This window comes from Bos mutus, unplaced genomic scaffold (genome assembly GCF_027580195.1).
Source record: "Bos mutus isolate GX-2022 unplaced genomic scaffold, NWIPB_WYAK_1.1 CTG198, whole genome shotgun sequence".
Classification (NCBI taxonomy): Eukaryota; Metazoa; Chordata; class Mammalia; order Artiodactyla; family Bovidae; genus Bos; species Bos mutus.
The window spans coordinates 188896-213563 of NW_027219432.1; the positions used below are offsets into that span (position 1 = coordinate 188896).

General features: G+C 43.7%; 1 protein-coding gene across 3 annotated transcripts; it reads right to left on the reverse strand.

Annotated features, from left to right (window-relative positions):
• Positions 1 to 5756: 5756 nt before the first annotated feature.
• SLITRK2 (SLIT and NTRK like family member 2) lies at positions 5757 to 8955 on the reverse strand. 3 transcript variants are annotated; one of them, XM_005900593.3, is made up of 2 exons: positions 8818 to 8955; positions 5757 to 8580 (listed from the first exon to the last, which is right to left on the reverse strand). In XM_005900593.3, exon 2 carries the CDS (start codon positions 8535 to 8537, stop codon positions 6003 to 6005), a length of 2535 nt encoding a protein of 844 aa, XP_005900655.2. In that variant the 5' UTR covers positions 8538 to 8580; positions 8818 to 8955; the 3' UTR covers positions 5757 to 6002. The 3 variants fall into 3 exon arrangements, with proteins under 3 accessions (XP_005900655.2, XP_070222835.1, XP_070222834.1); XM_070366734.1 differs by having other exon boundaries at positions 5757 to 8568; positions 8818 to 8948; XM_070366733.1 differs by having other exon boundaries at positions 8808 to 8943.
• Between the last annotated feature and the right edge of the window lie 15713 nt (positions 8956 to 24668).

Consider the following 24668-nt stretch of genomic DNA (forward strand, 5'->3'; position numbering starts at 1 on the left):
CCTGGGATCAACAGGCACATATGATTTGCTGTCTGATATGACATGTGTTCAGAATGGGGGGCTGTATATCCCTTTCATTCCCATTCCATTTCAACTTATCTTTCTTGTGGCTCAGCTGGTAAAGAATCCACCTGCAATGTGGGAGAGCTGCATTCAATCCCTGGGTTGGGAAGATCCCCTGGAGAAGGAAAAGGCTACCCAATCCAGTATTCTGGCCTGGAGAATTCCATGGACTATATAGTCCATGGGGTTACAAAGAGTCAGACACGACTGAGCAGCTTTCACTTGGATGAGATAATTTCGTGTACTAAGCACCAACTCTCATTCTTCATTAAAACACTCTAGAATGAGACTATTCCAATTGTTTTCACAGACTTGTGAAGGCCATATGAATAATCTGAATATATGGTGAAGACAGTAAATTAATAATCTAAAGAGGGGATAATTAGTTGCAAATCCTCTTGTTCATCACACAAATCTCAAGTCCTTTGTTGTACATTTGTGGATGGAGCATACCTGGCAGATATATTCTGATGTCCAACCAATGCAAATACCAAATAAGTCACTTTGCTATAGTATTACCATGATTACAGCAACAAATGCATCTCTCTCTCATTCGTTTTGACTCTAGTCTCTGTGAATACAGTTATAACATCTTCTTTAATGAATTCATAATTTCTAATTCTTGGATTTGCATGCCAATCTTTCTCATTTTATAGATATAAAAGTATTAAATCACCTATGGTATTAGACAGAATTTTGTAATGAAAAACAGTTGGCTGTTGTGTGGGTTGGTGTGTGTGGTGAAGGCAGTGTGAAATCAGACTTTCAATTCCTAGAGAGATCTCAATTTTAATTGTTTTATTGTTCTTTCTACTTTTAATTTTTTAAGGCTGATACCAATGGGTATTCATAGAAAAGTATTAGTATGTTTTTAAAAGGACATTTACCCTTAATATGTAAATTCTAATCATACAAAGAAGACCTTAATTTGTAAATATTTGAACAGTATAGACCAAGGCAAAGAGAATGGTTCCAGCAATACTTTGTCATCAACTCTTCTCAGAGTCTAAAGAATTTTTCTAACTAATACAAATGTTCATTTTTTGTGAATATTTATTAATTGAAAGCTAACTGTAGCATAAAAAATAATTTTATATAAAGTTTATCCAATAAAACACAGTATCATTTGATCACATTTTCAGTATTTCATTTTCCCTATTAACAGCCCAAAATATGGCACTCATTTTTTTGAAACAATGTCACTATTTGGCACAGAAGTCTATTTACACGAGAGTGCATTTCATTTTCCATTTATTCCAGTAATTTGAGAACAATTATTTGCAACTAAATCTAACAGTATTTGTACAAGTACTTTCAAGCTAAAATACTGCTAAAAAATTACAACACGCATGCAGTTTAATATGTTTACATGATCACATATATTTATTATAAAACCTGTGACTCTAAGCACTTTATAGGATGTGAATACAGGAGTCACTCTACCGTCTAATGAATCATGGCCACGTCTGACAGAGAAAATGCTGCGGAGCAGAAAAGTCCTGTGGTCAATGGAGTTGAAATGGGTTGGCTACTCGGACTGTTCAGGAATGCTACTGCGCCCTCAGAGAATTGCTTGATAGCTCCAGTCACACAAAACTGCAGCGGATTTTCAAGTATAAGCCCTTAGCAACCAAGAAACTGGTAGCACAAGCAGCACTGGAAAAACACACTCTTATTATGCAGGTGGGCTGTGTTTTAAGCAAAGTCGATATTGAAACTCCAAACATACAAAAAAGATAAATTAGACAGATTATTTGTATTATAAAATGGTTTTCTGCCTTATAAAAAGATTGATTCACAAGTTTCCTCTAAATGGCAGCTCTCCTAATGCTTTTAAAATACAATTTAACTTACAAAACTTCAATTTATATGTGACTTTTTGCACAACCATTGTGGGAAGCAAAGTACACCTATATACAGTACTTAATTTTCTCTCAGGATTTAGGTGTCTTATTGTCTTTTTAAAAGACACTTAAGCCAAATGTTATATTTTAAGCCACTGAAATAGAAAGTCAATACTGCCTTTAAAACATGGATATTCCAAAATTATAAGTATGTTTGTGATTTTTTGTATTTACAATTTGGGGATTCATTTTTATAATGTACATCTTTAGATAGCAGAAGTATATAGCTATTTTCAGGCCATAATATTGGGCCCTATTCTGCAGAAATTTGTTTTTATTTTTGTGGGTGTTCTCCCTGTTTAACTGTGTAACTCTAAAATGATGTTAATGGTGGTTACACAGTAACTAGCACATGATGTGTCAGTGTTATATTTCACTGCACAAAATCATCTTCAAAAACTCAACTTCCTGCATTTCACTGCTGTCCCCACTGTTTTTTCAGGTGATGGTCATTCAGATAAGGTTCTCCTTTTTTTAGTACTAAGCTCTCTGCAGGGTGTGAGGGTGAGGGGGTGGACAGAGATCCTGACTACTGTATCTCTGCACCCTCTTAGCACACAGCACAAAGCCTGGCCCCTAGGAAGCAAACACTCAATTACTTAGTGAATGAATGAAGAAATGACTGGATTAGGAGAATTGTCTAGAAGACTTCCTTCAGTCTAGCTTCCAATCCAGTTATGTTTCTGAAATGTGTACAGCTAAAATGAATTTCCAGAGTCTGAGAAATCACAGAATGTCCCTCTTTTTCATTAGACCCTTTTTGTAAAATCCATAGAATATTGAGCCCTTGATGAAATGAAAATATTTAGAAAAATTAAATCACCTTAGAGGCCAGAGGATAAAGCAGAGGAAACTGAAGGGTCATTTCCTTACTCACCAACTGCTGGAGGGAAGTAACAAGGCACACAGGTTGACCAAAGTCCAGAAGCAAATTAGACTTTTGGCAATTGTGTCCAGACTGAGAAGTGGTGCTTTTGAGAGTTTTGATACAAACTTAGACACAGGTATATTCAGAAACAGCAGAAGGAACTAATTAAGAGCTAGAATCAGAGGGAATTACCATTTGCCAGATATACAGATCTGTTTCAGGCAGGGCCAGGGGAGATCACATTCTGCTGGCTGGAACCATTTCGCTGTGCTTGTGCTCATACCCATTACAAGCTGCATGTGAAATAAAAGTGAAATAGCAAAATCCAGCTGTAGGAGATAAAAATAAAAATCCTAAAATAAAATATGGTTTAAAGCACTTGAATGGATAAAGCAAAACAATACAATCAGTGGGGATGCTAATAAGTTAAAAAACAAAGTGTTTGTGATTGCATTAAAAAAATAAAGCTTCACAGTATATGGTGTTTTATGCCTTTAAATGAAATAGTCTGGACCACATTCAAACAATTTCATCTTAAAACCTAAAACAAAATAAAGTACACATCTAAGAAGCATGAGAATTTAAAATTAAACCATAGTTATTAAGCAAAAGAGTTTATGAATCTGAGTTCTTCCAGGAGGCCGCTTTAAAATCATGTAACTAAATGAATAGTAAGCAATCTCTGCTTAAAATGAATGAATTAGTTTTTCTATAGAGACTAGTATTTTACAGGAATGATTTTATTTTCAGGAGAATACGAACATTGAAGTGGAATCACCACATCAGTGGTTCTAGGCATACAGTTTAAACCAAAAAACTCTCTTAATAGAAGATGGATATTAATTTGCCTTCATAATCATTCCCTCAAATACCTACCTCAGTGTTCTGTATTTATCGTTGCACCAAATGAGAGCAGACCTGACAGTCCTTTTGTAATTCTTATATATATAAGAGGAGATGGTTTCCGGGAGCTATCTCCAAGTTCAACTGGCATATCACTCTTGCTCCTCTTCTATGAAATGTAAAATCTCTGGACATTAACCTTCCTGTAGATCATTTCAGCCCACCGTTTTAAACTTCCATCTAATGGATTTAAATAAGAATTATGATCTCTAATCAAAGAATGAACACGTAAGCTTGTCACTGTAGATGTTCAGAGATTTTAGGGTATTAAAGGCATTTACTTTCCTGAATGCCCTTTACATTTATATATACACAATTACCTTCTATTGTTAAAAAAACGATTTTGCACCAGTAGCTATTAATCCAAATAATTTGGATTTAAGTAATTTCTAATTGAAAGCCTATCACATGAATTGTTTATAGTGACAGACAATAAACTATTAGTCATTTTAAAGCTTTAAAAGTAAGTCATCAGGATCCACTTCAATCTCCACATGATAATAAAGGATTATTATGTGCAGTAACCTATTTATGAAAAGGAAACAGTGTGCTTCTTTCAGATGCCATCAATTGCTTTAATAAGGAACTGAAAAGCTGGACTACTTTATATGCAGATCACCACCCCAGTTGCATAAGGATTTACAATAGACAAAACAAAACTATTTTTTGTTGTAAAGAAGGGCTGTTTGTTTAAATCACACAATAATATTTGCATCTAAAAATTATTTACAGGCTAATAAGGCTTCATAAATGTTATGTAGACTTGGTTAGTTCAAATCATTTTAATTCTAACACCAAAACGAAAAGCTTGGTCAAGCCAAGGAAAAATTCAAGCAACACTTGCCTCAAGAAGGCAGGGGAAGAAAAGATGGCTACTTTCTCCATTTAGGCATTTATTAATTGCGTTGGAGACACACAGGGTACATCATTTGATAGCTCCCTGTTAACGCTTCCATAAACTCAAGAGGAAAACACTGCTTTCTCTGAAAATGGGAAAATTGAGATGGATTCTGAGTCTAACCTTTAATCCTAAAAGAAATAGCAAGTAATGTATAGATTTGTCTCTGTTGCCTTGAATTTGCAGAGAACTTACTTGGGACGTTTAAATCTCACCTTTGAAGTCTTCCTTCAAGGCATTTAATGGCTCGTATGTCTTTATTAAATGAGGTGTGTGGCGGCCTCTACTGGTGTGTGTTTATAGAAAATGTTTCAATAGGCAGAAAAAATATTAATTTCAATTAAAAAGTTAGAAATACAGACTCTTTCATTTAAATATAAAAATATCTAATTTAATGCAGGAAAAATATATTACAAGTTGTGTAATGTACTCTTTAATTAGGAAAATAATCTAAAACACTGACCATGTTAGTGTAAAATAATGATTTATGGAAGGGCATTAATTGTTCAATTCACTCATATTGGGTTAAATATATTTTATTAATGAATTACTAATCCCAACTGAGGTGGTTTATTACCTCTAGTCCACTGTTAAATCCCCTTAGTTGACTTAAATAAAATCATTTAGAACAAACCCAAAGGAAAGGAAACATTTTACAGTTAAATCTATAAAGTCCTAGAACTAGAATCATTTGATGACAAGCTGGTTTCTATAACTCAAGCAAACTGTACGTTGACTTAATATAGCTGACATTTCAATCTATTTTACAGTGTTTTTAATTTCAAAAATACAACACATTAAAATATGTTCAATTTATCAAAGCTAAAAGCAACATTTAAGTAATGTACTTAAAGTGCAAAGGCACTTTAACATGAAGAAGTGATGCCCAGTGGCTATGCTTGGTAACTGAAGTTCGAAATACCATATATCGTTATTTACAAAAGAATTTATAGTCTCAAAAGATCTTTGGAGATCTTCTACAAAATACACTAAATATCCATTTTCATTTTAAAAGTTTGCTTACTGTTTCTTCATTCACTATAATCTCCTCTTCCCATTCCCACACTGGAAAAATAAAAGAAGAAAAAGGAAACACAACCATAAAGTATATGAAAAAATGCACTGTAGAAACATTCATGTTCAATGATGATTCCTAAGGAGAGAAGTGGGGGGAAGGTGGGAGAGAAATAATTTAAAGGAAAACTTGAAAAAGCAGTATCATTGCTTCACCCCATCCCCCAAACATCTTCAAAGTCCCCCACTGAGGCTGAGAAACGGAGAACAGACACACACAAAAGCAAACGCCCAGCCTCCAAGAGTTTGGAGCAGCATCCTTTGATGCCAGAGGGTTGTCAATGATTTCCTTTCACAGCTGACTGATTGCAGTTTGTTTTTCCAGAACTTCGAGGTAGTCTGGTTCTGATTGCGGCTTAGCTTGCAGTAAAGGGTGGTCTGCTTTGGACTGCCCCACAAAGCATTTCCTGGGAGTTCCATATAAAACGGTTTTATTGATTCTGTCTTGGTTTTGGCGTCGAGATTCATAGGAAGGGGTGAACTGCCTTTTAGGTAAGGTACAAAAGTTATAGTGGACAAGTCCCGCACTGGGCAGCTCCTTGACCCGCTCAGCGATATTCTGATACAGCAGCTCGGGCTCTCTCGGGGCCTGCTTTTCCAGAAGCTCTGTGGCACTGATAGTGTAAGCAAGTGTGGCTGGCTCTTCTTTCTTCTCCTCCAGGTTGCTGTAACTGAATTCTTGCAGGTTTCGGTAATAGGCCACCGGGTCTCCTTCCTTCTGCATGTAGATGGGGTTTTGGCACATCTGGCCCACAGGTGGAGGGATGTAGTTATAGACGTGGCCGTCTGCTTTATCCTGGGTCTCAGTGTTGTAAGAGCCGTACTGTAACTGGAAGGAACTTACATCTAAGTTGTTAGCACTCCTGGGAACACTGGGTACCCGCTTCCGGCGTTTCAGGACAAAGACAAATAAGCCAGCGCCGAAACAGACAGATAAGATAAAGACAACCAGCAATCCTAAAATCAAGACGGAAAGCGGAACTTCAGTGTGCAGTTCAGGGTAGGAACTGGGAGACACACTGAGCGAGCGAGGTGTGTCTGTGTTGTGATTCATTGACAAAACGGTTCCGTCTGACAAGTTCGGACCATCTGGACAGATTGCCTCCCTCCCCAGAAACTTCAGGATCTCCCCGGCGTGTTTCGCAGGAGATTCACAGGTCACCTCGTTGATGATGACAGGGGAATTGGCATGCTCTGTCCAATCCTTCAGTCCCATGATGTCACAGGTGCAGTCCCAGGGGTTCTCTTGGAGATCAATCTGGATAAAAGCCGGAAGCTGATCTAGAACTCCTTTCACTGGCAAGTGAGAAAAATGGTTGTTTCTCAGATTCAGCCTGGTGAGGGCCGTGCCCCCAAATATGTTATCAGGCAGGGACCGTAGCAGGTTGTTATTCAGAAACAGCAGCTGTAGGTTAATCAAAGCATCAAAGGTCAGCGGCTTAATTTCCTTAATGACATTATACTCTAAATAGAGATACTGCAAGCTCTGCAGCCCATCAAACATAGCCGGAAACAGCACTTCAAGGTAATTGCCATTTAGATAAAGTCTGCGTAAACTGGTCAGGTTTGTGAAGGCACCTTCCTGAATGACTGCAATCCTATTGTTGCCTAGATGCAGCAAATCCAAAGAACTGTATTCTAAGAGGTCATTCTTATAGACCATTTGAAGATAGTTCCCTGTCAGGTAGAGTTTCTTTGGACTGGTGGGTTTGGGCTGCAGGTCGGAGATGTTGGTGAACTTCCGTTCTTGGCAGTTGACGTTCAGCCCATTGTCGGAGCTCTGAGAGGTGCAGACACAGCTGCTGGGGCAGGTGAGGGGCACTGGGGACTTGGTCTGGTACACCATGATGGGGCCAAAGCTCTGCCTGTCCTTTGACACTGTGACCCGGGGGGTGGGACGGTTTCTCATTTTGGGTGGCCGGCTGGCTTTTGGAGCCCGGGTCGGGTTGAGAGCAGGATTCAGGGTAGGTGACAGCCTCGGGATGTGTGTGTCGGTGTGGCCACCCCTCTGAGCCGAGTCACCAGTACTTTTTCTGGGGCAGAGGTCTTGCCTGGTCAGCTGGGTGACATCTTTACCGTGCAAGCGGAAAGGGGTTTCACAGACAATCTCCCCCACGAAAACGGTGATGGTGTCCAGCCAAGCCTTGAGTGGAAGTAAATCGCATGTGCAGTTCCAGGGGTTCTCCTCCAGCTGGATCTCCATGATGCCCCCGATGTGCTCGAGGACCCCCGCGAAAGGCATCAGTTTCAGCCGGTTCCCTCGCAGGTCTAGGTGGGTCAGCAGGACGAAGCGGAACACATTGCTGGGCAGCGACAGAAGGAGGTTGTCATTCAGGATGAGCACTTTGAGCTTGTTCAGCTTGCTGAAGGCCCCCGCCTCGATGGCGCTGATGTAATTGTAGTCAGCCTGCAGATACTCCAGGCTCTCTAGGCCCAGGAAGGTGTCCTCCCTCAGCACCTCGAGCTTGTTGTTGTTGAGGTGCAGCCTCTTCAGGGTCTTCAGCCCACTGAACGCCCCTGTACGGATCTCCTGCAGCCCGTTGTTGCCCAGGTGGAGAGTCACAGCGTTGGAGTAGTTGACGAACTCGTTGGGGTACAGTCTGGTCAGGAGGTTGCCATTGAGGAAGAGCTGATAGATTCGGTACTGGGGGGGCTGGAGCAGGCTGACGGTTGTAAATCCTTTGTTTTCGCAGTTAATATTCAGGACGTTCTCCTTCTCTTCACACAGGCAGCGGATCTTGCAAATGTCTTTGGCAGTTTTGCGACTCTCCGTCTCTAAGATCCCGGCCACGGTTAACACGCTGAGGAACCAGACGCCGCTCAGCATCTTTAGGCGCCGTCGGGGTCAGCTCAGGTACCTACAGGCAAACCTTGGGCGGGGGGGCAAGAGAGAGCGGGAGGCGGGGGAGAAAGAAACACGGAGGCCCGATTAAAATGGCAAAGCGAGGGGGCGACGTGGGAGGGAGGAAGACGGCGGGAAGTGGGCAGCGAGGCAGAATGAAATCACTGCGTTTTTTTTTTTCCCCAGCGGTTTCTGCTCTCCTCCCCACTCCCAGCCCACCCACCCACCGACCCACCCACGCGTCCCGGCACCCACATGCTTGCACCTGATTTCCCAGCGGGTCGCAGCCAGCCACGAAGTCATTAGTAACCGAGTTGTCCTACTAAATCCAGCCCATCGCCTCCTCCTCCGCCCCTGGGGGATATCTTGAAGCTATCTCGGGCGGCTTGACCGTCCTGGGCTCGCAGCAGAAATTGCTCTACTTTTTTTTGTTGTTGTTTTGTTTTTTTAACTGCGCAAAAAGGGGGTGGGAAAATCAGGGGACTGGCGGCGGGGGGAAGGGAGAGGGTGGACGAGCAAAGACAGCGCGGGGTGCTGGGGCGGGGGTCTGTTACTCACGCATCAGGAGAAGACGGGACCCCTCTCCTCTGCAGTCCGCCGGTAGTTTAGCATCTTCAGAAAGAGAGGAAGAGCAAGGTAAAAGGGGACGCCGCTGCTTCCGGAGGGATGCTGTTTTCTGCTGGTTGATTTAATTTTGCTGGGGGGTGGGGAGGTGGGGGTGCGCACGAATTCGGAATCTGGCAGGCGACAGGAGAGGCCGAGGACGCTCCGAGCGGCGGGCAGCTGAGTCTCCGGGGACCCCGGGGGGTGCGACTGCGCACGGAGCTGGCGAAGCCGGCCGGCCCGGTCGGCTGGCGGCGGCGACGGCCGAGCCTGGGCGCTCACTTCCAGTCCCGCGGCAGTGGCAGCAGTGCGCCTGGCAGTTTGAATTTGAGAGGCTTTGCGGGTTCCCCGGGACAGGGCTGGGGTGACGTCACGGGGGAGGGGGCAGGCCGGGGAGCGAGGGCGCGCGGCGGGGGAGGGAGGGGCAGACGCTTCCCTTTCCCAGCGAGTGGCTTCGCCAAGCTCGAATCCCGGCTGCGTCAGTTGCTTCTGAACTCCTCCACCTCCAGCCCGGCGGGTGGCGGGTGGCTGGCGGAGCTCCTGGAGAGGGGGTTCTCCAGGAGCGGCCCCACTATGGGGTTGGCACCGCCGGGACGCCTCGGGCCCTTCCGAGTGGTTTCTTCCACCTGCCCCTCCCTCCTGGCCCTTCCACTGGGACTTGGGGTTGGGGGGCGGGGATGTTGGTGTCTCATTACAGATTCTGGAGCAGGGGTCCCATCTTCCGTGTGTGTGAAATCTTCCGTGTGTGTGTGTGCCTCTTTGCTACAGGACTCTGTGTGTGTGTGTGTGTGTCAAATCTTCCGAGTGTGTCCCATCTTCCGTGTGTGTGTGTGTGTGCGCGCGCGCGCGTGCCCGCGCTCGCGCGCCTCTTTGCTACAGAACTGAGCCCGCCTGCCAGCCTCCTAGCTGAGATGCTCTTGGTGCGGAGAGCGGGCTGTGTGTGCACCAATGAGCCTGTGTGGGAGGACGAGGAGTTCTCCCGGGGGTTCTATGCTTTGCATTCAGAGCTTTGTTTCAGTGCGCAGAAAATTACTTTCTGGGTGGTGACTGGCCAGATATTTGCCTGGATTCTGACAGCCAGCCCAACATTAGCCTATAGACTGAGATAAACAACAACAAAACCCTTCTCCCCCTGAGGTTTATACTTAGCTAGATAATGAGGTTTAAACGTGTACTCTTAGCCTGAAGGAAGGAGAAGAGGGGTGGGTGTCAGACAGGCACGGCCAGGCTGCGCCTTAGCTGGGAGTCCAGTCCACAAGGGTGCAGAGCCCTCCAGGCTGCAGGAGCCAGGGACCCAGGGGGACAGAAGCCGCCGATGCAGGAAGACTTGCTTCTGAGAAAGAAAAGGGATGACCAGAGTCCTGGCCTGAGACTCAGGAGACCTGGCCTCTGGTTCAGTTCTGTAGCCAGGTGTGTCGCTTTGTTTCTGGATCTTCCCGTTCCCACTGGCACAAGGGGGTGGACTATTCGGCCCCTCCCAGGTCTGATAATCAATTGCATTCGGATAACCTTTCCTCAGGATTATTATTGGCCAGGTGTTGGCTTTTTGCCTTCAGTATCTCTGTTTTCCCCTAATTATCTTAAGGTCCCCTTTTAAGGCAACTTTTAAGTTGCACAGTTGGAGTCCATTTGCAAAATGGGAATGTCTGCCCATGGCCCAGAAGGGCCAGGGACTGCCTCTGGTGGGAATGGGGGAGATGAGGCAGCAAAAGTAATGGATGGAAGAGAATGGGAAGAGTTGACCGAGCTATGTGCCAGTCCAGCCAGACACTTCAGCGATTCTTCCCTGCCTCCTGGGCCCTGCCTGCCACAGTCCACACAGGGTCCCATGGCTGGGTGAAGGGTGGCAGAGAGGTTCTGGCAGAGGTCATCAGCCTTCAGAGAACAGCAAGCCTCCTGCCTCTCCCCTCCTCCTTTCCTGTGAAGCTGATGTCCTAGAATTGTCCCACCCAGACAAGTTTTTCCCTCCCCAAGAAGGGCTTTCTAGTTTATAAACAGCTTTCAAGCAACCTGTGGCTTTGGCCAGTCTCCTCCACAATTGGTAGCAGGCCTTCGCCTTTCCCCTCCTTTTCTTTTGGGGAAGAGCCCATCCCCATCCAATAATTCTGGCTTCACCTTGGGCAACACTGTTTCCTTCTGGGCCCTCAAATTTCCTTCTTCTCTGCTAAAGGGCAACAGTAGAGGAACTGCCCCAGAGCTGGAGGGCATAGCCTCCCACCCACCCTGGCAACTACATCATTGCCAGTGGAATGGTGCAGTGCCAGCACGATTAAACTGCTTTCCAGAGCAGAGGGGCATTTGTTTCTACATATTTCCAAATGTTAAATATATAGAGTTCCTAGAGAGAGATGGTTTATTCTGTCATTCATATAACAAACATTTATTAATTAGGTTAATATTTCACTGAAGTGGAAGCCAACATGAGAGCTGGACAATACCTTTGCAATCATATTCATTTTCTAGATGAGGACATTTCCTCAACCAGGGGAAGTGCTGACTTGCTTAAGTTCAAGAATCTATAAAATTAGAAACAGAACCCAGGGATTCTGAGTCCCAGGCCAGCAGTTCTCCAAAAAACTCACTCCTGCTTACCGTGAATTGGTGGTGGTGGTGGTGGTGATTTACTGAAATGTGTTCTTAAAAACAAAAATTTTGAAAGTGAAATACCAAATATGAGTTTTAGTTTCCAAAGATCGTAATTTCCTGCAGGAGACGGATGACTCTGTCAATACAGTTTTAGGACAGCATCTACTAGGAATTAGGGCGGGGGGTCGTCAATGGATGACGGAGGCGGTTGAAGTCCTCGACATCACGGGGCGAGGGAGACGACGCGGTAGGCTGCCTAGGGGAGCGGCACTGGGGACCCCGCGGGGGCCGCAGCGGTCCCCTCCCGTGGTTGGCTTCAGACGCGGGTCGGTGGACCCTCCCACCACTGCCGCATCTCCCGCCGGTCCCCGGGCTGCTGCAGCAGCTTCCCCAAACACAGTGAAGGGGAACAAATCAGCCTCCACGCCGGAAAGCACTTTAAGGAAGTTTCCTTCAGCCCCGCGAGTCGGGAAGCGCCGCCGCGGCTCCCCGCCGGGGACAGCGGCTCCCGGGGCGGCGGAAAGGGGCCAAGTGAACGCGGAGCACGCGGGAGGCAGAGGCGGACGCTAAAATCGGGCGAACGCTCCCTGTCCCCGCGGGGGCGATGGAGGGAGAAACTGGGACTCCGCCGCCTCGGTCTCCCTCGCATCTTCCCAAATGAAGCGGGACTCGGGTCTTCCGGGCCGCCGGCGGCAAGTGCGAGCGTGCGCGCAGCCCTCCTCCTCTCCGGCCGCCAGGGGCTTCACGGAGCCCGGCCGGCCCGGGGAGGAGGCTTCCGCCGCCCGCCAGCCAGCAGCCTTTGGCCCCCGCTCCGCCTCCCGCGGCCCAGCCTTTCTCGAGAGCTCTTCTCGGGACCCAGGAACCCGGCGAGTCCCCCGAGGCCGGGCCCCGAGCCCGACCGCTCACGCAGCCCTCTCCTGCTCTCGCGTCTCCATCGCCGCGACGGCCGCTCGCGCCGCGCCGCCCCCTTCCCGGGCCCGGGTCGCTGCGTCCTCCGCCCGAGCGGTGGCCGCGCGACGCCCGGAGCCGGACCACGCCCGCCCGCGCGGACGGACGGTCCCGGGGCCGGGCAGCCGGAGCGGGGACGGCCGGCCACCCGAGCGCGGTCCCCGGCGGATCGCGCCGTCTTTCCCTGCCCGTTCCCTCTGCCGGGGGAGCCGGCTGGCCGGCCGCGTCGCCGCGGCGTCCCCGAATGCTCAGAACTTACCCGGCGAACGCGCCGCCCGGAGCTTCCCCCGGAGGCGCCCCCGGCATCCGCGAGCTGGGGAGGCGCGGGAGGCGGCGCGGCCTCAGCCCGGCGCGGCCCGGGAGCAAAGGCTCGGCGGAGAGCGCGGGCGGCGCCCCCAAGGGCAGGCAGATCCCCACTGGAGCCGCTCGCCGCCGGGCAGCGCTACCGGCAGGAAGGAGGGAGGGAACCGGGAGGGAGGCGGGGAGGAGGCGGGAGGGGGAGGAGGCAGGCGAGGTAGAGGGCGGGCCGGCAGACCCCCGCCCGCGCTTATCAATCACCCCGCAGATCAGGTGTCACTGCGCTACACCCGGATGGCAATGGACCGGCCCACAAAAGAGCCTGGCTCGGCTTCTCTGACCTGTGCCGCGGAGCGCAGCTCCCGCCTCCCGGCGGCCCCCCTCGCCTGGAAATCTGCCCAGCCCCTGCAGCTTTCACCGGGGGCTGCGGCGCGGACACGGTCAAGTGACATCAGGATGGCACGGGGTCCGGACCGTAGGCGAGGGGACACTGAGACCTCAGGGTGGAAGTTACGGACAACTGAAAGCGGCCAGCTCTTCGAGCCGGCACCGTCCAGGACGGCTGCCCCCTTAACTAGTGAGCGCCCGGGGCTCGCCGTTCGCGAGCAGATGTGTAAGGACCCCTGACGAGGCAGTCGACACGGCATTTCCATATAACGTGGAGCCGGGCGACACCAGCGTGCGCCAGAGCCAGCCTTTCGCCACGGCCCAATCCCTGGTTCCGTTTGATTCTTTTCATTCTTCACGAGGTTGCCTGGATCGACTGGAGCGGACTCGGGGCCACCCGCCTTTCTGCTTTCTCCTTTCTTTCCTCTCTGATTAGTAGTCCAGGTGGTTGTGTTTTGATCACGGGAAGATGCTATAGGCGAGGGTCATGGTAGCCCCAGAGGGAAATGCGCAAAAGCCCAGAGCGTCGCGGTTCCTTCCACACCCGCTTTCCCTGGGTCTCCGGGAGAAAGTTGCAGTTGTATTCACTGAAGACGGGAGCAGGTAGTAGATGGCGTTGGCACCGAGACTTTCTCCCCTCAGTCCTGGAGCAGAGCAGCCGTAAGGAGAGTCATTACTGTCCCCTATCCTTTTCATTCCCTCTCTACAGGGTCTGTAAAACCCCAGTTCTTCAGAAATCCACTCACTTGGTGGCAGAGAAGGAGAGCTGAGGGGAGGAGACAGACGCAACAGAGCAAAAACTAGCTCTGGGCTAATGAATCTGCACTGCAATTTGTCTGTTTCAAGGTTATTTCCTGCACGTTTAAACCACTTTCTCCTGGCACAAACTTCCACTTCATTCTTGTCCTTACCCTGGGGAATCTTTTGTGCTTCTTTCTTCTCTTCTAGGCTTTCTTTTCTTAATGGTTTTCTAAGCAGACCACTCTGGGCCTCTTTAATAGAAAATTACTGATAATCTTATGCACATAGGCAGACTTTATTTTAGTAATAGTCCAGAGAATTTTCTCATATGTCTCTGAGGTTGTAAGGAGCATTACTGTTCCTTTTATTGACTTCAGTCCTGAGAAAGCCTTTTTGATATTCCCCTGCCATTCAGACAAGCAGTTTCAGAATAATAGAGTTCTCACATATGCACATGGGCAGGCTATTTACAGTTACATAGTCAGAAACATTGCTTTTCTTTAATATCCTTATTCGTGTAAAACCTGTTCACTATGACTATAGCAGCAGCCTGAACTCATTATATTATTACTGAGAACATTTAATACTGTTTCTTCATCTGTCTTTACCTCATTTCGGACGGTGTCATCTTTTTGTGTAGTCATTTAATGGGGGCTATAAACAACTACAAGGCACAGAGCTGAGGGGCTATTCAAAGGCAGAAATAATGACACATTCATGCTGAAAAAAAAAAGACAGTTTACTGAGAAGAGTGGTGTATCCCTCGCTATAGGGGACACACACAAAAGCCATGACATATACAGATGAGATGAGGAACATGCTATTTTATTTTGGTCCAGTAGAAACTTGTAACGGAGAAGGCAATGGCACCCCACTCCAGCACTCTTGCCTGGAAAATTCCATGGACGGAGGAGCCTGGTAGGCCACAGTCCATGGGGTCGCTAAAAGTCAGACACGACGGAGCGACTTCACTTTCACTTTTCACTTTTATGCACTGGAGAAGGAAATGGCAACCCACTCCAGTGTTCTTGCTTGGAGAATCCCAGGGACGGGGGAGCCTGGTGGGCTGCCGTCTATGGGGTTGCACAGAGTCCGACACGACTGAAGCGACTTAGCAGCAGCAGCAGCAGCAGAAACTTGTAAAATGGGCATGCATTCATTTTAATCAGCCTTGTAAGCAAGTCTAATATCTTTATCAGCCTTCAGAAAAGCACTTAGCAGCCTGCCTTTCTGCACAAGACCACACTGATAGTAAGATGAAAAAGAGCAGACTTTTTGTCAGCATAACATTTTCAAGTAGGTGAATAGCTATTTCAAAGGATACCCTGAATGCACACAAGCACACAAAATCGGGAGCAATACAGAACTTTCTGTGAGGGTTGTTGCATAGATAATTACAGAAGGGAGTTTTAAGTGTGTGGAAGATATAAATGTACCAATTTGTTGGAAAGCTGTTTCATACTGATTTTTCTAAAAGTTTCTGTGTTACAGGGAAAATTCCTGATGTAATTGAATATCAAAGACATGCATATTAATGTATGTGTGTGAATTAGTAAAAATAACATTCTTGATTCTTTGCTGTAGTGGCATTGTAAATGCATCTCTGTGTTTGTCTGCTGAACTCAGTTGATGAGTTTATGTCACCAAAGGGCTTAGAGATCCCTGATTGCAATGCTGGTGGGGCAATAGAGAAAATTTTGTTAAATTTTGCTTGGGCTTTTGAAATTTCAAGCTAAATTTAGGAGAAAGTCAGAAGCTTCACATAGGATGAAGTTTTGAAATGTGAAGACATTACCAAGACAATGCAAATGTTGCCCAGTTACTGAGAGTACACAGTTTGCCTGAGAATGCTGCTTTTCCACCTTTACACAACAATCCAGGGCTGGAAAGCTTTTAAAAATTTTACAAAATAAGACCAAGTAGAGACCTCATGCAGAGTCAGTAAATCTAAGACCAGTGTGAGGTGTTTTCTGAAAATAGTGTCCCTTTAAACCAAAGGTTTCAAAGAAGTGTTCAGACGGAGACAGACAAATTCCTAAATAAAGAAATGAGATGCAGAGGACATGTGGTTAATACCGGTAATTATAGTTTTAAGGATATTGTATACGTTGGTTCTCTGATGCTATTGAAAGTCTGGATATTTTTAAAGTCAATGCAATTATTTTGATTATTTTGGCAGGCATGTTGGCTTGGTTGGAATAGTGCTGGGCCAGGACCCAGAGCAGTTTGTCTTTTAATCAAACTCATATCCAAACCCTTGGAGACCAATGACCTGGGTTCAAATTCCAGGGTAGATCCTGTCCCTAAGTTTCCCCATGTGCAAAACTGGGTACTACCACTTGTCCTATGGAGTCAGTAAGGATGAGTACCCATATGTGAGGTGAAATATTGAAATGAGAAATCCCTAAACTCCTTTCTTAAGAAAAGTAATTGATGCAAAGCAATGGTTTTAGTGAGAAAGCATCATTTTACCTGAAATTGGATAATAGAATCAGGATTTGAAAGATGTTTTACTCTTCTCATTGGAGCTGTATGATGTCAGGCATTCAAATGAAAACTTGAAAACATTTCATCTTTTCCCTAGATTTTTTTCCAAATACATAGATTTATGTGTATATCAGGATGTTGACTTCTTGGATCAGATCAGTGTTTGCTGTGGAGGGCTGGTGTACTTAATGTGTTTAGAAGCATCCCTGGCTTCTCCCAATTTCCAGTAGCACCAGTATGTTATATATTTATATACATGTACTATATGTTTGGCCTTCCCTGGTGGCTCAGACAGTAAAGAATATGCCTGCAGTGCAGGAGACCTGGATTCAATCCGTGGGTCAGGAAGATCCCCCGGAGAAGGGAATGGAAACCCATTCCACTATTCTTGCCTTAAGAACCCCATGAACAGAGGAGCCTGGCAGGCTACAGTCCATAGGGCTGCACAAAGTCAGACACAACTGAGCAACTAAGTAGTATATGCATTCTATCTATTATATATATACATATGTTTTATGTATGTATATGTGTATATGTATATATATGGTATGTGTGTATGATATGTTTATTTCACACTTAAACAAAATGGAGTAACATAATGTACATGATGACTTAGCAACAGAGCAAGACCAAGAGCCCAGGCTCCCTGATGCCCTGCTTCTTGGTCTGCCTCACCCTGAAGCCTGCCTGCCACTTCTATGACCCCAAGTACTATCACTGGAGGCAGACAACACATACTGGTGCTGCTCTTTGTGAAGAAAGGTATTTTCCATCATGACCCAGGGCACTGTCATGGGTTGAAACCAGAGTTTCTGAAGCAGTATTCCTCTTGTCATAGCCATGCACCCTGAAATACTCTCTTGTAGCTGATTTTAAAACCTGCTGGCCATGGTCTGCTAAATTGATTTCATAAAGGACTAATAGGTTGTATCTCACAGTTTAAAAAAACACTGATACAGTGGATCGGGCCAAGGAGGAACAGTGAGCCAGAAAAAAGAAAAGGAAGCAGTAAAGAAAAAGAGAGAGACTAGAAATAGAGGGAAAAGAGAAGTGCATATGGTGCAAAGTTACAGTAAAACTTAGAGCTCTCAACTGATTGTATTCAAATCAAATGTCACTTAGTGATGGCACCTGTTCGCTGAGGGTCCCAGATCTCCATTCATCCATGGTGACTAAGTAGAGTGATTCATCACTTAGAACCATATTTAAGCTTACTGGACTTGGGAGGGAATATACATTGCAAAAGCCATAGATTTTACAGATCAGACTTAGGACAGCGTTAGTAAGTATTTCATTTATCCTGACACATTCTTCCCTATTAATCTCGCTGCAGCTGGAAGTTATGTTTTGGTCTGGAGTTACAACCTAATGCGCTCAGAAGGAAACCAAATTTATTGGTTTGACACTGCACATTATTGCAGCGGTATAATGCAGTCGAGCCTCTGTACTAAGTTCTGTTTATTTTATTTATGTATTTATGTTTGGCTAGTATAAATATATGGTAAAGTATGTGCTGTGGCAGAGAGTTTAATGCTGACTCTGCTGGAACATTCAAAAGTGTCTGCACACAAGTTGCCCAGTTCTAAAGAGTTACAGTCAGAAGACCAGCTACTAAGGATTTGCATTAAGTATTTCTGAAATTTTTAAAAAGCCATTATTTGTGAAGATGACAAGGCCGTTAATATTCAAAAATAGCAAGAATGACACACTCCAAATCTATCCTGAACTTGTGATTTGCACAAAATGAAACAGGGTTTAGAAATTATGGATTCAGAGGGAAGGTAAGATTTAGAAAGTAAATAAAATCATTTCCAAGTAATAGCTAGATGCAGCATTCAACCGTCATTGCAAATCAATGAGAGGAGAAAGGATTGTTTTTTACCTTGAATCTTGATGATTTATTACTCATATGTGATATCAGTTCCTTTTAAATTTTCCTTCTATTTTTCATCTTCCAGGAAGTTATCTAAGTGATATTACAATGCCACCTGGCACACACCCTGATTTACCTGATTATTGCAGCTGAGGTCACCTTTAAGTCAAACGTAATGACTCCAGGACATATATCAAACAACTTCTGCACTTGTCTGTTCATACCATGGTTCTTAGGCTAATTAAAAAGAAAAAAAAAAACCTTCAAATTTTATGACACTTTTGATAACCTAGATATCTTTGATGTCCTCTCAGAAAAATAATCTGATGTGTATCTGGGGTTGAGGAACCATATGGAGTGTCTCAAAAACATCAGTCTGTGGCAACTCCAGGACGCCATGACAAAATTGTAGGCATAATCATCACCAGATTTGTCGCCCACCCTAGACATTGCCACGGCAACTCAAGTACTGTAGTAGGGTCAGTGTCACTTTGTTAATATTTTGAAAGGAGGGAAAAGCAAGCTCGTTCTTTGCTACACATCATTGCTTCAGAATAATGAGTTCAGTATGCTGTACCCTTACCTGTTTACATACTGACCTAGTTGGTACAGGTCAGGAAACAGCACTATTTGAACTAGATAACTTCTTTGTCATCATTTAAACATATTGAATAGGTTTATTTTAATAGATTATTTTCAATAGAAATACTAATATTAAGGACATGTGTACAGTATTTCTAAATGATTGTGTTAGCTATTATTTACAGCAAGAAAGGACAATTGTCAAATTAATGAATCAATGCCCTTCTTACAATTTTTATAAAATATAACCACTCAATCTAAGATAACTCCTAACTCTCAAATGCAAATAAATAGTATAGAACAATCCCTGATTTACAGTTTCAGTTGCTTGGAATTCTAGCATATGATTTACTCAGGGGTCAGAACAGATTTGCTATGATTTATGTTGACAACATTGGGGTGTATTAGGCAGTAATGGAGTTGCTCGTTACCCCTGCTATGGCTCTTAGCCAAATTCAGTCTCAAACTGTAGTAATGATATTAATCACAGGCTTCCTGACTTCACCAAATTGTACTTCTCCACTGATTTTTTAAGTGGTTTGTCCAAAACGAATCCTAGAATGCTAATAACCCATAATGCCTATATGGAGTTAAGTTATCCAATTTCTTGATCTGTTTTCAATATTAATATGCAATAGCACCTTAAGTCATTTTTTAAAACTACCATGATATGTTAATATAACAAATAATTCTCTGTAAAATGAAAGTTGCTCAGTCCTGTCCAACTCTTTGTGACCCCATGGGCTATACAGTCCATGGAATTCTCCAGGCCAGAATACTGGAGTGGGTAGCCTTTCCCTTCTCCAAATTCTCTGTAGAAAGACCTCAAAATATAAGGGTGTAGGATGAGTGATCTATAGTTAAACTCTGCAGATTTCCCAAGCTGCTTTCACGCATGTTCAGTTGTTATCTTTCATTGAAATACCAAAGTAATTAGTCATCTTTAAGAATTTTCTACTTGCCAAATGTCAGTGAGTATTTTGGGTAGCGATGTTGACTAAAAGTACTTGATAGCCTAAGAATTTCTATTTTGCACGTTTGCCTGCTTTCCCTCCTCCCTCCCTCCCTTCCTTCTTTCCTTCCTTCATTCCTTTCTTCTCTTCCTTTTTTTCTGATTTGGGAATTCATTCATCCACAATTAGGTATTTCAGCAGTCTGTATCCTGAGAAAATGATGATTTGAACTGACCCAACACCACATAGAGCTTTCTGACCACATAGGTCAGAAAGACACCATCATGGTTCTCTTTTTACTGAATTTTCCTTAGACTGGGAAGATGGTAGATCCAGAAGGGATTTAAAGTTAGAGGACTTTGGTGTGTGGTTTGGGTGTGCCTCCAGCCTCTACCTCCTGGTCCCTTGGAAAACACGCAGTTTTCTGGGTCCCACCCCAGACTCATGGAATGAAACTTTCTGGAGGTGGAATGTGATATTGTGTTAAAATGTCCAGGAATGGCATTTTTATAGGATTCTCAAGGGATTCTGATGCAATTTGCAGGGCCAATTATAGTCCAGCATCTTCATTTTATAGACAGGGAAACTAATGATCCGATAAGCTGAGTAACTTTTTTCATAGTCAACCAGACAAAGCAAGAACCAAACTCAGATCTCCCAACTGTCATGCAAATATTAAGTTGTATAATGTTTTGATACTTTAGTTTTAGAATTGTATTTTTCAATGACAATCAGTGTTAAAATTTAATGCTGCTCAGTACAGTCTGCTTATGAACCATGTTACAAAATGCCCATAAAAAGTGGCTTGTTGGTCAGCCACAAGAAGAAATAACATTTTGTTTCCAGACTCTTTGGACTAAAAGTTTATTGCTATTTATTAGTACTTTGGGTGATAAACTATATAGAGTGGAATAAAATGGTTGATAAATACTTATTGAATTGAAAAAAAAAAATGAGCCCCAACTTTGGTTTAGAGTTTGAAAAGATTTACCTTATTATGGGCACAGAGATGCTAAAATGTCAAATTTAATGGAATCTGAAGTAGCTTACTTTTCATGTTATCATATACTAGAATCATTTTGAGGATATGATAGGTAAATCAGACTCCATAGTAGTTTGTTTGTTTCATTTTGCTTTTTCCTTCATTTCAAATTTTTGAGTAAAGTTACATAAACCCTTTAGGTTAGGGACTGAGGATGCACTCTAGAAGCTCTCTTGACCTATAAGTGTCTACTTCAAGAAAATTTCTGCTAGAAACTTTTGAAGATAAAATAGAACATCTAATTAACATTTAGAAAAGGAAGATATATATCCATTTCAAGTAACCTGACCTGGATTTCAGCAGCAGGATCTCTTCTTGACACATTTGTAACTCATTTTAATTGCTAATAGGTACTGTGTGTACACACCCAAGGCAGAACAGGACTTCACCTCTCAGCATTAAAAAGGTGAATTAACTTGAAATTAATACATTTTTGTGAAGAGACATTCCATTTGTCCTAATCTAATACAGAATCAAATGCATGTGATTAACAAGCACCAATTATCTAAAAAACTTGAAAGGACTAATAATATTTTTATGCCCTGTCTGAATCACTATAATTATTTTCAAGAAAAATCAGGTGATCTCATTGGTATGAAGTGGGGATAGTAGAAAATGTATGGGCTTTGGAGTCATATAGACCTACGTTTGAACCACAACTCAACCATCTAACAAGAGTGTGAGTACTGGGCAAGCTGCTTAAATTCTCCAAGTCTCACTTTGCTTTCTTGTAAAGCCTATTATGCTGACTTTGTGAGGGCTGTTGTGAAAAACATGGAAAATAGATATAAAATGTTTCATGCTGTGCACATTTAATAGGTGAAGCAGGAACCATGTTCTCCTTCCACTGTCCTTAGGTTGGTCCACAGAGTAAGGAATACCATCCTCTTATCCTTCTTGGAAGTAACAGGAAGAGCGTTTCTGTCTCTCTCACTCAATCTTGAAAGAGAAGTGACCTTGTTACTGACCTTGAGTGAAGAATCTGACCAAGCTCACCTCTATGCATCTTGTGTTTGCTCTTTCAGGGTCGCCTATCCTCAGAGTGTGCCAAGCACTGCCTGGGATTGGGCAGCCCTATCCACTTCAGAAGTCTTCTCTGTGAAGCCTAGCTGTGGCCATAGACCACAACTTATTCAATTCAAGCTTAATAGTATGAAGCTGGTATTTTGATCCCCATCCATATGGTATCTTCATTTATTCTCAGTTAGTCATGAACCCACAGTGGATTTAAAGGAGGGAAAAGCTATCACCCCCAAATCCCTAAGAGTAGAGAGTCAATAAATTATAGCTACTGTTTTCATGGGGGTTTTGATGGCATCTTCATTTTTTCATAGTAATTTGGTCTACTCAAAATATGAAATGTCTGTAACCTAGTGAACATTTTTTAATGGGACATTACTATATGTTCTAAATCTTTATTCATTAATTGGGAGGAAAAACTTGACCATTGGTTTCTTTTATCTGAGTAGCATGATTTAGCCTATACTTTGTCAAAACCGAAATCCTTTTTACAACTTCAAAGCAGAGGAAATGCTTTGTTTGATGCTTCCTGAAGGTCAATTCTGCTTAGTCATACATTGTATGTGTTCTTTTTAAACTCAGCAAATGTCTGAGATATCAAAAGATACTGAATTTAGAGGCATTATGAGGTAATAATTTTTATTGTAGCAAGACCAATGCTCCTGTTGCAGCTTAGCCTGATTTGTAAAAATGTGTTTGAGTGTATGTGTGTGTGTGTGAATTTAATTGTCATTTATGCTTTGTGACATAAATACAGTCAGTGGCAGAACAGAAATGTATGTCTCCAAGGGAAAATATTAGCAGTAGTTTCCTTTCTTCTGGGTGGGCGAAAAAATTAAATTTATCACTTATTTTTTGAGAAATAAAAGAATGAAAGATTGAAAAAGGAGAGAAAATAAGAGAGAAAGGAGTAATATGGAATATAATAACAATATAACAGCAAACACCTTTGTTCCCATTACCCAAATTGATGATGTAGGAGAGACTTAAAGCAAATAGGAACAATATTATCAATATAAAATATGTGAAGATTCAGGTGAAGCCACTTTTGTATCTCATTCCCGGTTGTATTCTTTTTACCTCTCCCCAAAGGCAAAGACATCGGTGTGTGTGTGTATGTATAAATATAAATTTAAAAAATATATGTACATGGACAATCTATAGGCCTGTTTTGTGAGAAAATACTGTATGTAGTATTTTTTATTTTTTAATGTAACATTTCTTTTAGATCTTCCTATGTGGATGCATAGAAATCTAATTCATTCAGCTTGACTGCTATAGTCATCTATCAAATTATATTTATCAATTACAAGAGTGATAGTCATCTAAGTTGGTTTCAATTTTTTCACCAATGCAAACAAGCCACATCCTTGTGATAAACACCTTCTCTTGTCACCTTGCTTTCACTGTAATGAGTACGTGCTTGTTTTTCTCGTATATTACAGCGTCCTATTTATTTTTTCCATGGCATCTAACACTATTTATAACATTGTATTTAGTTATCTTATTCATTATTTACTTTATAAAATAGCTATGTACCCCATTAGATCGAAAGGTGTGTATGCAGGCACGGTATTTGTCATTGCTATTGTTCACCAATGTGTATATGTTTTGTGACTGACATACAGTGTATACTTCATCAATATTTGTTGAATAAGTGAATAAATGGAAACAACAAATGAATCACTTCTTTCTTAAGGTGAATTTGCTGCCAGGAATCTCCTCAGTCCTTCCCACAAATAGACTTCTGGCAAGCCTGCTCCTCGGGTCAGCTAAAAATATGCAGTCCTGTCTCATTCTGCATCACCAATGTGGCTAAGCTTTAAGCTCAGGGTTCTTATAGGTGCAGTGTAATCTACCAAGAAACCAGACCTCATATGGACATGTTATTCCCTTGAATTCTAGAGTCACTGGGAATAAAAGTGGCTGTCATTCTTTGTGAAGATAAAATTGTCCCCGGAAGTCTTAAAACAGACCTCAAACAAGCAAAAGCTACTGCCACAGATTTTGCTAGTAGCCTCTTGGTGTCTGCTCGCCATTGCTTGCTTAGTCTAAGAAACTCTTTTTTTTTTTTTTTTTTGATTTCTGCACATTATCTCCCAGAATCAAGATGATCATTACTGAACTGCTACATGTGACCATCTGGCTGAGTGCTGGTCAGTGAGAGTGGAAAGTGTCATTTGGGGGTTCTGAAAAATCTCTTTAAGAGGCAAGGTGAATCCCCTTATTCTGCCCTACTTTGATTGTGTTCCTACAGTCATCTTGGATCACAAAGACAAAAGTTACCTGGTGGCTCAGTGGGAAAGAACCTGCCTGCCAATGCAGGAGATACAGGATACTCGGGTTTGATCCCTGAATCTGGATGATCCCCTGGAGGAGGTATGGCAACCCACTCCAGTATTCTTGCCTAGGAAATGCCATGGACAGAAGAGCCTGGAGGACTACGGTCTGTGAGGTCACAAAGTGTCAGGCACGACTGAGTGACTAAACAGCCACAACAACCCTCTGGGAGTGGTAGAACAGATTCCTAGAAGGTGTTAAGGTCCTAAGTACCATGTTGAACCATCATACCAGCCCTCAATTGTTTATTTGTGTGT